Source organism: Schistocerca cancellata, chromosome 2 (genome assembly GCF_023864275.1).
Source record: "Schistocerca cancellata isolate TAMUIC-IGC-003103 chromosome 2, iqSchCanc2.1, whole genome shotgun sequence".
NCBI lineage: Eukaryota > Metazoa > Arthropoda > Insecta > Orthoptera > Acrididae > Schistocerca > Schistocerca cancellata.
Genome location: NC_064627.1, coordinates 1,098,974,786 through 1,098,988,815, shown reverse-complemented (window position 1 = coordinate 1,098,988,815; position 14,030 = coordinate 1,098,974,786). Strand labels below are relative to the sequence as shown.

The 14,030-nt window shown below is 36.6% G+C and overlaps 1 protein-coding gene across 1 annotated transcript in view; it reads right to left on the bottom strand.

The window, feature by feature from the left end:
* Nucleotides 1-1,481: 1,481 nt before the first annotated feature.
* LOC126161253 (serine protease snake-like) overlaps nucleotides 1,482-14,030 on the bottom strand; it is a 59,999-nt gene continuing 47,450 nt past the window's right edge. Inside the window, exon 5 of the mRNA XM_049916993.1 lies at nucleotides 1,482-1,877. Within this exon, the coding sequence (XP_049772950.1) occupies nucleotides 1,704-1,877 (174 nt within the window). The 3' untranslated portion in view covers nucleotides 1,482-1,703. The remainder of the gene's footprint in view (nucleotides 1,878-14,030) is intronic.

The window sequence follows — 14,030 nt, the reverse complement described above, 5'->3', positions numbered from 1 at the left end:
CCATAATTCATGAAAGTCATAGTATTCCACATCCACAATGTGCGAGAGTCTTTATGTTTCGATCAGTCCAATAATTTTTACTGTTATGACCAGTGTTTCTTCAGTTTATGACTAAAAGGTTGACCAGATGTGATAGATATGAATTTCATGCTACTATTGTACTAGACTGTACTATACTGTAATATTATTTTACCAACAAGAGTGAAACCTACGAGTTTTAGTCTTTACTACTGCCAAGAGTCATAATATGACAGGAGCTGTGGTAATGCTTTACTGTTTTATTTGCTTTTCTGTTGTATGATTATGGTTGTCAGTTGAATTTTTCTACATGGTGTTCACACCTAGTCAACTGTGCAGGGAACTTACCTTTCATCCTATTGGTGCTGTACCATTTCATCATTCGCAAAGTTACCAATATCCCATAATTACTTAAATAAGATAGTTAGTGTTGATGACATCATTATCATCTCATTTTTTCTCTATATACAAGATCTCACACTAGATACTGGTAGCTAGAATACAGGGTTGATTGTTTGGAGAAAAAAAAGTAAGTCACTTTGCCTGATATTTTCTTGATATTATACACCATGTAGGCCTATATATTATATAAGTATAATGAAGTGCATTATCAGTGTATGTGTCACATACATAAATTTTGCTGGTTTTCATCATAAAACTTATAGATAACAACTTTCAAATGTGAATAAATAGTGGTGATTTATGCTCACTGCACTCACATTGATACAGATTTGACACAACTTAAGTCTAACTTTATTCACAAAGAAGCTCATTACAAATTTTATCTATGTATAAAAAGACAGATTGCCACTTAATGTAAAGAAGACATGTCAAGTTGCAGATGGGCAAAATTAAAAGCCACTTACATATAGCTTTCAGCCACAGCATCCTTCAGTAAAAGAGAGACATACACATCTCGGCCCGAGATGCTGGAACAGGTGGCGTGCATGAGGTTTGATTGCTTTGTGTGCGTGTGTGTGTGTGTGTGTGTGTGTGTGTGTGTGTGTGTGTGTGAAAGAGAGAGAGAGAGAGAGTGGTGCATGTCTCTCTTTTACTGATGAAGGCTGTGGCTGAAAGCTATATGTAAGAAGTGTCTTTTAATTCTGCCTGTCTGTAACTTGACGTGTCTTCTTTACAGTAAGTAGCAATCTGTCTTTTCCTGCATTGCTGATATTCCTATCTGGAGTTTCCATCATTTCACTACAAATTTTAGTATTTTCACTAGGTGCCTGTAACATTTTAGTGTTAGTAAAAGAAAAGGGGGGGGGCAATATTGTTTATAATGTATATTGAAGTAAGTGATTTTGTTTATGGTGCTCTTATGAAGAGAGAAAAACTGTGATGTTATTATTCTTCAAGTTATGAGATTTCTGATTGAAGCTCTCAGTCAAAGTTAAATGCCACAGATAGAAGAATCCATATTTATATCAAAATTAAAATGTCAATGTTTTGTGTAAAGTAAGGCCATTTTATAGGCAATGGAAAATGTTTGATAGCATATGTAGTGAATTGATTTTAACAACTTTTTGGCTGAATATCTTAGTGTCAGATCTGTAACCACAACATACACTGATGAAACACTCAGGTAACCATGTGAGACGTTCCTGATTTCAGTTTGAAATTTAAAATATATGTCATGGGTGACTTTTAAAAACTTTTCTCAAGTTAGTGATCCGTTCTTTAAGCTAACCATCTGGCCACACAATGCTCTCAATCCATGGAATAAAAGAAGAGACACGTGTATATATTCCTGGTGAATCTTCTCCAGCACAGTAATTCCCAAATGATGTCACTCCAATAACATGATATACACACTGATTTCCTTTGGTAGATATCTGAATTGGTCCACCAGAATCACCCTGTAAAACAAAAACTGTTAATAAATTTATCACAATGATGGCATAGTGATTCAAGAGAAAAATTATGGAATGCATTTAATGTTATGTAACTGATTTGGTTCTGGGATTATTGAAACAAGGTTTGGTAACTCACTTGGAAATCTTATGATGCAAAACATAGGATCTAATATGGTGAAACCATCTTTTCCATTTCAGGAAAACTACAGTTGAACTTGATGAACAAAGATGGCAGTGAATTCTGTACACAGCAATTCTTACTCTACACAATAGAGACTATTAACTTTCAGTTGAATACTTTGAACAGCGACTGATCAGCTTTGAAACATAAAACAAACTTGCTGCATAATGCATATAACAGAACTTTGCTATCACTATCACGAAATGTCAAAATCAACATACTGATCGAAAGGCACAATGAAAAAGACTGCTTAAATATTGAAGCTAGTACCCCAATGGCCACATGTTTGCAAATTGTTTTTGTGTGAATGAGTGTGCTTTTTATTCCAGAAGGAGGACTTTTCAGAAAGCTTTTTAGTTTAACAGTCTACTTCATTCTGCCTGTTTGCAACTCAACACCTCCTCTGTCTGGTGAGTAGCAGCCTATTCCTTCAATATTATTGTTTTTCGTTCAGGAATTTCCGGGAACATGAACTTTTGAACAAACTTTGTAATCAGAATGGTGATACAGGCTCTGAGTTCAGCATTAACGCAAACAATAAAGGTGCGATATTGAGCATGCCCTCTATTGTACATAATAATGGGGCATCTATTGCACGAAGTAATGAGAAAGACACTATCAATCAAAACGTACAACAGTGCAAAGACGAAAGTAATGTATTATTTTTAACGGACAGTCACGGCAGAAAAATGACGAGACTATTCAAAGAAAAGACGAAATACGACGCAACAGGTTTTGTGAAGCCAGGAGCAACAGCAAAAAACATTATTGGTGTTGATTTACAAGACAAAATGTCGGGAAAAAATGACTATGTCGTGTGTATAGCGGGTGCAAATGATGTTGCGAAAAACGAAGCAAATAACTGTCTCACTGAACTAAAGAAATTCCTGGAACGCAGTAAACAAAAAAATACGATAGTTGCAACATTACCACACAGATATGATCTAATGTATCACTCGTGTGTAAATAAAGAAATTCGTAAAACTAACATTAAAATAAAACAGATGTGTTCTTTGTTTGGAAAATGTAGCGTCCTTGATATTGGCAAATTGGACAGATGCCAGCATACCAAACACGGAATGCATCTAAATTATGAAGGAAAAAACGTTGTATGTAAAATGATAAAAGAAATCATTGCGAATAGAGAGAGAGCGAACAGAAAAATTCCATGTACCGGTATGGGACCAGTTTCAGCAAAAGAAGAAGAAGCATCCTCAAAAGCAGCAGAATCGTCAGTGGCGGAACCAACAGCTAAAACAACATATTCAGCGGTAACTATTGCCCGTCCTACACGCAACAGAAAACAAACTCAGCGTTTTTTATGGTGAGTAACACGAGAGATGAGGATTCAAAGTTGCGTGAAGCATCTCTCTCGTGTTTTCAATATGAGTTTTCCACACCCCAAGCAATACTATCAACTAATGTACTGAAAAAAGCCATTCCTAGCAAACATCACGCAAATGCAGAGGTGAGAAAAAATCAAACTTTGTCTTTATTCCACCAAAATATATGTAGCCTCAAGAATAAAATAGACCAGTTGCTAATAAATTTAAAAGGCGAGTGTGAAAGTGAGCCTGATATACTGTGTTTCTCAGAACATCACGTTAAGAATGGGATCCACATGATACAGATTGAGAACTTTAGATTAGCTACTCATTACTGTAGATCTGTTATGGAAAAAGGTGGTGTTGCAATATTTATAAAAAATAATATAGTGTATAAATCCCTAGATTTAAGCAAATACTATGATGAACAACATTTTGAGGTGTGTGGCATTGAGTTAACAGCAGATAGTGCAACTGTTATTGTTCTGGCTGTTTACAGGGCACCTGCTGGAAATCTAAATGTATTTCTAAGACAAACTGAATCACTTCTGGTCCACCTATGTAGGAAAACTAAATCTATCATTGTTATGGGTGACTTCAATGTGGACCTTTTAACAGAAAATAGAAACAAGACAGATTTTGAACATTTAATGTACTGTTACAATTTAGTACCACTTGTGAACACTCCAACTAGAGTAACTGCCAGCTCTAGCACTTTAATAGATAATGTATTTGTAGATAAGGATATTTGCAATAATTTAACCATGAAAAATATTATAAATGGTCTCTCTGATCATGAAGGGCAATTCCTCACTCTAAATCAAATGAATGTACAAAGAAAAGAAAATTTCATTTGGAAAACATTTAGGATTATAAACAGACACACCACTGAAACCTTTAATCAGCAATTACAGCTTGTGGACTGGTCTCCTGTATATGCTACAGTTGATGTTAATTCAAAATTTAATATATTTATCAATGAAGTTACAAGCCTTTTTGAAGAAGCATTTCCTAAAAAATCAGTGAGAGAAAACCTGTGCAAATCTGGAAACAAGCCTTGGATTACTAAAGGCATCAAAATCTCTTGTAAAACAAGAAGAGAACTATATGCTGCAGCCAGGAGTTCAAATGATAACAGTAGGATTACACACTATAAAATCTACAGTAAAGTTCTGAATAAGACAATTCAGGCAGCAAAGAACATGTGCTTGAAGGCAGAAATTGACAACTCGAGCAATAAAGTAAAAACTATCTGGAAATTTGTAAAGAAGGAAACCGGGAAAAATGCAGTTTGTAGTGAAAATATCCAAATCAAAAGTGAGGGTAATCTTGTTAGCGATCCAAAAACAGTTGCAGACACATTCAACTACAATTTTTTAACAGTAACAGAAAAAATAGGTTTACAAGGGTCCATGAAGCAAGCCATCAATCTTTTGAAAGCTAGAGTACCTGGTTTAGTGCAACACATGAAGGTAAAAACAGTCACTGTTCAAGAAATTGAAAGAGTTATTAAATCCCTGAAAAGTAAAAACTCTGCTGGAATTGACAACATTTCTAACAAATTATTAAAATACTGCTCCAGCCATGTAAGTAAAGTCCTTTGCCACATTTTTAATGCATCACTTAAGCAAGGAATAGTTCCTGAGAGGCTTAAGTATGCAGTTGTAAAACCGCTGTATAAGAAGGGGGATAAGACGGATACTGCTAACTATAGGCCAATATCACTACTGACAAGCTTTTCAAAAGTTTTAGAGAAACTAATGCATGCCAGGATAGTTAAGCATCTCAGTGAACACAATAGCTTCAGCAAAAGTCAATTTGGATTTCAGAAAGGTTTGTCAACAGAAGATGCAATATTTGCATTTACTGGCAAACTCTTGGAATCTATCAACAAAAAACTGAAAGTGATTGGCATATTTTGTGACCTAACAAAAGCATTTGACTGTGTAAATCACCAAATTCTTTTACAAAAAGTTGCACATCTCGGTATAAGTGGTGCAGCAGGGAAATGGCTCGACTCATATCTGTCAAACAGAAAACAAAAAGTTGTAGTAGATAGTCAAGATGGTGTCCCTATATCTTCAGAATGGGGTACCATCTCATGTGGAGTGCCGCAGGGCTCAGTTCTGGGCCCCCTACTTTTTATTATATTTATAAATGATCTTCCTCTCTCTACGGAATATTGTAGATTCACCATTTTCGCGGATGACACTACACTACTTATTGATAATTCGGAAGATAAGCTTGAGGTAACGGCAAATAAGATTTTAAATGAAACGGTGAACTGGTTCAACATTAATGGTCTTATTTTAAATTACTGTAAAACAAACTACATTCAGTTCCACAAAATATCCAAAGATGAGGAAATATTTGTAAAGGTAGGTGAGCAGACAATAAACAGGGTAGATTCCTCAAAATACCTAGGCTTGCATATTGATAGCAAACTGAATTGGTCCAGCCACATCGTGGATCTGTGCAAAAGACTAAGTTCAGCAACATATGCATTGCGCATTGTTTCTTCTTATAGAAATATGGAAACCATGAAGTCAGCATATTATGGTTACTTTCATGCAATTATGGCATTTGGAATTATATTTTGGGGAAATCAGCCACTGGCTAAAAAAGTACTGTGTGTACAAAAAAGAGCCATAAGGATCATGTGTGGAGTCAATCCTAGAGCCACATGCAGGAATCTTTTTAATAAGCTTGAAATACTTACATCCACTGCGCAATATATATTCTCATTGATGTGCTTCATAAGGAAAGAAAAATCCATCTTTAAGCTGAATAGTGCATATCACAGTCACAATACTAGAAGGAAACACGATATCCACTATGAACAGCCAAATCTAAGTATGGTGCAGAAAGGAGTCCATTTCAGTGGCTGTAAGATTTTTAATGCCCTCCCTTCAAGAATTAAGTGTTTGATAGATGATGACCTCCTGTTCAAAAAAACCTTAAGGCAGTTCCTATTGCAAGGATCATTTTATACATTAGAAGAGTTCCTGAACTACAGTGTTTAACATCTCTTGTATTGTAAAATGCAAATGTATGCCCAAATTTGTATTTGTAATACCGAATATTTTTATTGTGAATATATATTTTGCAATATTTATTTCTTTGTAACACTTATTATTTTGTAATCTTTATCTCTCTCTAAAATGTATTTTTGTAGTGGGACCTAAGTTACTGTTCACTGTTTTTTGTTTTGTAATCTCTATCTATATCTAAAATGTATTTTTTTGTAGTGGGACCTAAGTTACTGTTTACTGTTTTTGTTTTGTTTTATGTATTACCATAAATTCTGGCCAAAAGCTTGTAAAATTGACACATTCCATATCCTGTGATACTGTCACAACATGGATCACCGGAACAAGAGATAAATAAATAAAAAAAAAATAAACTGTCAGACTAATAGAAATGCTTCCTGATACATTCACTATGTTAAAAAAAATGGGGGCAACTGCACTGTTACTATTAATTACTAAGGTACCTCACTTCCACCAGATACACACGAGCTCCCTCCCTTGGTAGTAGTGTTATTAAATGGACAATTAGAACACAAAATTAATTACTGTCAGGCTGTTTTTCAAAATGGATGAACTGATGTGAAACGAATGAGGAATCTGAAAGCATTACTGAATGACAGAAATAAGAAATACATAGTTGTTTTTTACATTATGAAAGCTTGTGGTCTTTGTAATAGGTGTGAGCTTTATGAAATACATGTAGATACATAAATGAGTAATAAGGCACTGCTAATAATAAAATGTGTTGTCAAAAGGATCATTGCAAAATTTTAATTCACAGGTGAGATTTTGGGATCACTTGAAATGAAAATAAGCTTAAAATGATTGTGGTCTACCTCCATTCCTTTTGAACAGTTTCCTTGTTAAAGCCATCAAAGACTCATGAAAAAAACACTTGAAGAATAAGGAATTACAGGCAACATTACAGGTTGCAGGTAGGAGAGCGCTCCTGCCAGTTGATTTTTATTCATTGGTAATCATGCATTTATCAAAACATGCTCGATTGTTCATTGTAAGTTAATATCTTCGAGGCGATAGATTTGAAAACAGACCTACAAATCTCGTTGGGGAAGACAAGGTGTATCACAAGTACCAAGAAATTCCTGAAACCCATGTTAATGTTTGGAGTAACTGTCAAGGTTGGTCAGTATCTTCATGATACTATTCAAAGCTGGCACTCTATTTAATGAAAAATCCCTTTAATAAGTAGTAAGCACCACATATATATGGCAGAATACTAAGCAGTATATAAGAGCAAAGCATTAACATCTTTGGAGACACCTTAAGAACTGGCCACAGTAATCATTTATCATTTAGCAACAACCCCAGCAGAAAAAGCAAATCATATGGAACATGGTTTATTATTGTCAAAAAAATACCTGCAATGTATTACAATTGTAGAACTTTAAGAAAACACATACACTATGTGATAAAAAGTATCTGGACACCTGGCTCAAAATGACTTACAAGTTCGTGGCACATTCCATCGGTAATTCTGGAATTCAATATGGTTTGGCCCACCCTTAGCCTTGATGACAGCTTCCACTCTTGAAGACATATGTTCAGTCAGGTGCTGCAAGGTTTCTTGGGGAATGACAGCCCATTCATCATGGACTGCTACACTGACGAGCGATATTGATGCAGGTCGGTGTACCAAAACGTCCCAAAGGCATTCTATAGGATTCAGGAAAGGATTCTGTGCAGGCCAGTCCATTACAGGCGCGTTATTGTCGTGTAACCATGCTGTCACAGGCCATGCATTATGAACAGGTGCTCAATCATGTTGAAAGATGCAATCACCATCCCTGAATTGCTCTTCAACAGTGGGAACCATGAAGGTGCTTAAAACATCGATGTATGCCTGTGCTGTGATAGTGCCATGCAAAGCACCAAGGAGTGCAAGCCCCCTCCATGAAAAACTCGACCACACCATAACACTACCACCTCCAAATTTTACTACTGGCACTACACACACTGGCAGATGACATTCACTGAGCATTCACCATACCCACACCCTGCCATTGGATCGCCACATTGTGTACTGTGGTTTGTCACTCCACACAACGGTTTTCCGCTGTTCTATTGTCCATTGTTTACATTCCTTACACCAAGTGAGGTATCATTTGGCATTTACCAGCATGACGTGTGGCTTATGAGCAGCTGCTTGACCATGAAATTAAAGTTTTCTCACCTCCCGCCTAGCTGTCATAGTACTTGCAGTGGATCCTGATTCAGTTTGGAATTCCTGTGTGGTGGTCTGGATGGATGTCTGCCTAGTACACAACTGTCGGTGGTCTCTATCAGTCAACAGATGAGGTCAGCCTGTATGCTTTTGTGCTGTACATGTCCCTTCACATTTCCATATCACTATCACATCAGAAAGAGTGGACCTAGAGATGTCTAGGAGTGTGGAAATCTCTTGCACAGACGTACGACACCCAACCACATGACCACATTCGAAGTCCATGAGTTCCACGGAGTGCCCCATCTGCTCTTTCACCATGTCTAATGACTACTGAGGTCGCTGATATGGAGTACCTGGCAGTAGGTTGCAACACAATGCACCTAATATGAAAAACGTTTGTTTTTGGGGGTGTCCGGATACTTTTGATCACATAATGTATGTACACTGTTGGCTACTAAAATTTTAACACCATGAATGGTAGGAAACACTAATAATTTACTTTTTGTGCATATATAGGATAGTAGTAAGAATATATTATTGAATTTGTAGGTGATTTGAGGGCACAGAGTGTGTAAAATTTAGTATAGAGAGCTGCCAAATCTGGTAGAAACAATAGCACTAACTTGACTAGAAAAGACTCAAATTCAACCCACATGACAGAGATACAGGTACATCTTTCCACGCTGTTTCAACTTTATTCCAGACTTGATCAGTCTTACTGGCTGGCAAATGATGGCATTCCTATCTCATCATAACCTATGACCAAACTTTTCAGTGGGCGAGAGGTCTGGAGAATGTGACAGCCATGGTAATAACCACCCCCCCCCCCCCCCCCCCCCACACACACACACACACACACTCATAAACACTGTATCAATGTATGTCAGGACAGCACAGGCAAAATTAAATCTTACATTAATTTTGTTGAAAGATAAGGTCAGAGAGAACTTGAAGGTAGGGCACAGTCACCGACTTTAACACTTAAGAAATTTAACAACTGTTGTCTGAATTACCAACTGTGTGAACTAGAAGTGATCATGTACATCTACATCCATACCCTGAAAGCCACCTTAGGTGTGCAGTGGAGTGTGCCATATGTACTGGTGTCAGCTCCCCCTTTCCCTGCTTCAATCATATATGGTTCACAGGAAGAACAATTAATTGCTGGTAAGCTTCCATGTGGGCTTGAATCTGTCTAATTTTATCTTAAAACATCTACATCTACAGCTACTTGATTATTCTGAAATTCACAATTACATGCCTACCAGAGAGTTTGTCAAACCACCTTCAAGCTATTTCATTACATTCTACTCTCAAACAGCACATGGGAAAAATTAACACATCTTTCCACGTGAGCTCTGATTTCTCTTATTTAATTATTATGATCATTTCTCCGTATGCAGGTGAGTGACAGCAAAGTAATTTCACACTCTGAGGAGAAAGTTGGTGACTGAAATTTCACAAGAAGATCCTGCTGCAACAAAATTGCCACTCCACTTTGTAAATCACATGCATGGCACACTCTCTGTTATTTTGTGGTAATACAAAATCAGTTGCTCTTCTTTGGACTTTTCCAATGTCCTCTGTCAGTCCAATCTGATGGGGATCCACAATGCACAACAGTACTACAGAATGTGGCAGACAATTATAAAGTAATTAAACTCTGCAGTAGACCTGTTGCATTTTCTAACTAGTCTGCCAATAAATCAGAGTCTTTGGTTTGATTTCCACACAACATTATTTGTGTGATGTTTTCAGTTTAAGTTATTCATAAATGTAATCCTGAAGTATTTAGATTTGTGTGATTTATCATTTAACTGAAGTGTAGTGGAATCCTCCTAGTACTCGTGTGAATGAATTTCCATTATTTAGAGTCAGTTGCCACTTTTTGCAACAGCTTATCTGTAACATTCTGCAATTGGTTTTGATCATCTGATGACCATAAGAGATGGTAAATGACAGCATTGTATACAAACAATATAAAAAGGCAGCTCAGACTGTCTCTTTAATCACTTATATATATCAGGAGGAGCAGAGGGCCTGTAACATTTCCTTGCGAAACAGAAGACATTACTTCTGTTTTACTTGATTTTCCATCAATTACTGCATATTGTGACCTTTCTGACAGGAAATCCTGAATCCTGTCTCACAGCTGAGATGACATTCCACAGGCAAGCAATCTGATTAGAAATCATTTGTGAGGAATGCTGTCAAAAGCCTTCTGGAAATCTAAAAATATGGAACCCACTTGACATCCCATTTTGATATTAATCATTGCGTCATAAGAATAAAAGGCTAGTTATGTTCCACAGGAACAATATTTTCTGAATCTGTGTTGGCTATTCGTTAATAAATAATTTTCTTCAAGATAATTCATGATGTTTGAACACAGAATGTGTTCCAAAATTGGGTATTGGTGTGACTTGTGCAACTTCCCAGTTTTTAGGAACAGATCTTTAAACTAGTGAACCACTGTATATGACTGTCAACTATGGAGCTATTGTATCAGCATATTCTAATGGGACCTGACAGGTATACAATTGGGACCAGAGGCCTTGCCTTTATTAAATGATTTAAGCTGTTTCGCTACACCTAGGATACCAACTTCCAAGATACTCCTGCTGGCAGTTGTTTTTTATTCAAATTCTGGAATACTTACTTCATTGTCCTTGGTGAAGGAATTTCAGAAAACTGTTAAGTAACTCTGCTTTAGTGGCACTGTAATCAGTCATTGTCATTGTGTAGTGAAGGTACTGCTTGCACCTTGCTGCTGGTATAAATACGACCAGAATCTCTTTGGGTTTCCTGCTAGATTTAGAGATGGAGTTTCATTATGGAAACTATTAAAAGCATCTTGCATTTGGAACTTCTGTACAACTTCACAAATCTTGACAGTTTTACATTCTTATATATTTGGCATGTTTTTCCCACTGCTATTGCAATAGTGTTGTGAGCTGTTTTGTGTACCATGGAGAATCAGTACCATCTCTTATTAATTTATTCTGTATATATCTCTCAATTGCTATTGATACTATTTCTCTGAATTTAAGACACATATGGTCTACACTTATGTAGTCAGATTGGAAGCAGTTGAGATTGTGTCTTAGCAAGTCATCAAGTAAATTTTTATCTGTGGTACTTTTGGACTTATTTTTGGTGAGTTTGGGTGTTATGTACTCAGTCTCACTAGAACAACCTTGTGGTCACTAATCCCTATATCCATCATGATGCTCCCTATTTGTTCAGGATTATTCATTGAAAGAGGGCAAGTATGTTATCAGAACAATTTACTGTCCATGTGGGCACCTACACATAAGAGCCCAAGAAACTGGTACACCTGTTTTATATCGTCTAGGGTCCCCTGGAGGACACAGAAATGTCCCAACACAACATGACATGGACTTTACTTAATGTGTCAAGTAGTGCTGGAGGGAACTGACACCATTAATCCTGGAAGGCTGTACATTAATCCGTAAGATTAGGATGTAGCGGAATCTCTTCTCAAGAGCACGTTGCAAGGCATCCAAGATATGCTCACTAATGTCCTTGTCTGAGGAGTTCGGTGGCTAGCAGAAGTGTTTGACCTGAGAAGAGAGTTCCTGGAGTCACCGTGTAGCAATTACGATATGTGGGGTGTCAGTGTCCTGCTGGAACTACCCAAGTCAGTCAGAACGCACAGTGGACATGAATGGCTGCAGGTGATTAGACAGAGTGCGTACGTGCATGTCACCTGTCAGAGTCATATCTAGATGTATCCTGGCATGCAGGGTCGATGGATTCCTGCTATTCATGGTACACACGTGAAATCGTCGTACAGGAAAATCTCCCCACTTCATCGCTACCTCGGAAATGCTGTGTCCAATTGCTCATACACTGACTATATCATGACATTCAAACTCACTTATACCTTGATAACCTGCCATTGTAGCAGCAGTAAACCAATCTAACAACTGCAACAGACACTTGTTGTATTATACAGGTGTTTCCGACCACTGAATGGTGTTCTGCCTGTTTACATATCTCTGTATTTGAATATGCATGCCTATACCAACCCAACTTCTTTGGTGCTTCAGTGTACACTAATTGTGCAACATAATTTTCTGAAAAGCATTCAGCACAATTTTGGATGATTATTTATACCTACACCAGTTTTAAACATGTATTGTGGCCATTGAGGATAGACTGAAATTACCACAAACTATATGTGTGTGAGTGGGGAACCTATTTTATATGACACTATAGTTTGCCTTGAATTGTTCAGCAACAGTATCATCTGAGTCAGCAAGTTGGTAAAAGGAACCTATTATTAATTTATTCCGGTTGTGAAGTTACAGAAAATGTTAATGAAAACAACGAATATTACAGTATATCTAACAATGTAATAGTGGTTGCTAGAACAAATGATAGTTACAATGAAGAGGAACCATACCTGTTCTGAAAAGCTGTTAATGAAATAATACAAACCAAAATTCAGACAAAATTGATATTGTGTACAACCCCATACAGATATGAAATCCCAAGCAAAAACCACTATATTTATAAATTAAACAGCCAAATAATTAAAGCAGCAGCTAAGCATGATTATGTTATGGTAACTGACATAAACACCTTCCTACACAGAAATGATTATACAAGGCATGGCTGCAAATGGTGTCAAAATGAAAATAAAAAAGAAATACATGGCTGCAAATGGTGTCAAAATGAAAAAAAAAAGAAATAAACAGCTTTGTGTGACAGAATGAATAAGTGAGACAGAGAAAAATTCATTTTCAATAGCAACAAATATAACCATGAAAGCCAAAACGTCTATCCAACATTTATCTGACAATAATGATCTGACCTGTGAGATCTCCATAGTAGAAATAACTAAACCAAAATCCAAAATATGCCACCAAGAAGAAACAATATCACTGCAAAATACAGCAGTAGACAAACACAGTGATGAAGAGTGGCAACAAGTAGCTAGGCCAAATGAGACTGAACTGAACTGTAAGATATCCTCAATAGAAATACAGACAGTGATTAAAAACACAAAATCCTCTTTGGAATAGGATCGTATGTCACTGAAACTAAGTGCAAAAAACAAAACTAACAAAGCTGATGAGTAGCAGCAAGCAACAGTTAAACAAAGGAAAAAATAAAACCTAAGTGACTAGTGCCCACAAGAGCTTCAGTAAGAAAAAGGATGGCATCTCAACATTTGGTCAGTGATTTTGTATGGTACAACAAGGAGAGAAAAAAACTGTAGTCTAAATATCAGTGGCAAGAAATATAAACATGATAATCAAATAGACACTAAGAACTTACTCATTAAGGCAAAAGAAATAACGCTCAGAATTCTGCATCAAAATACGCAATACATTAGCAATAAAAAAAATTGAAGCAGAAATACTTACAAATGAAACATGCCCAGACATAATATGTGTATGTGAACAT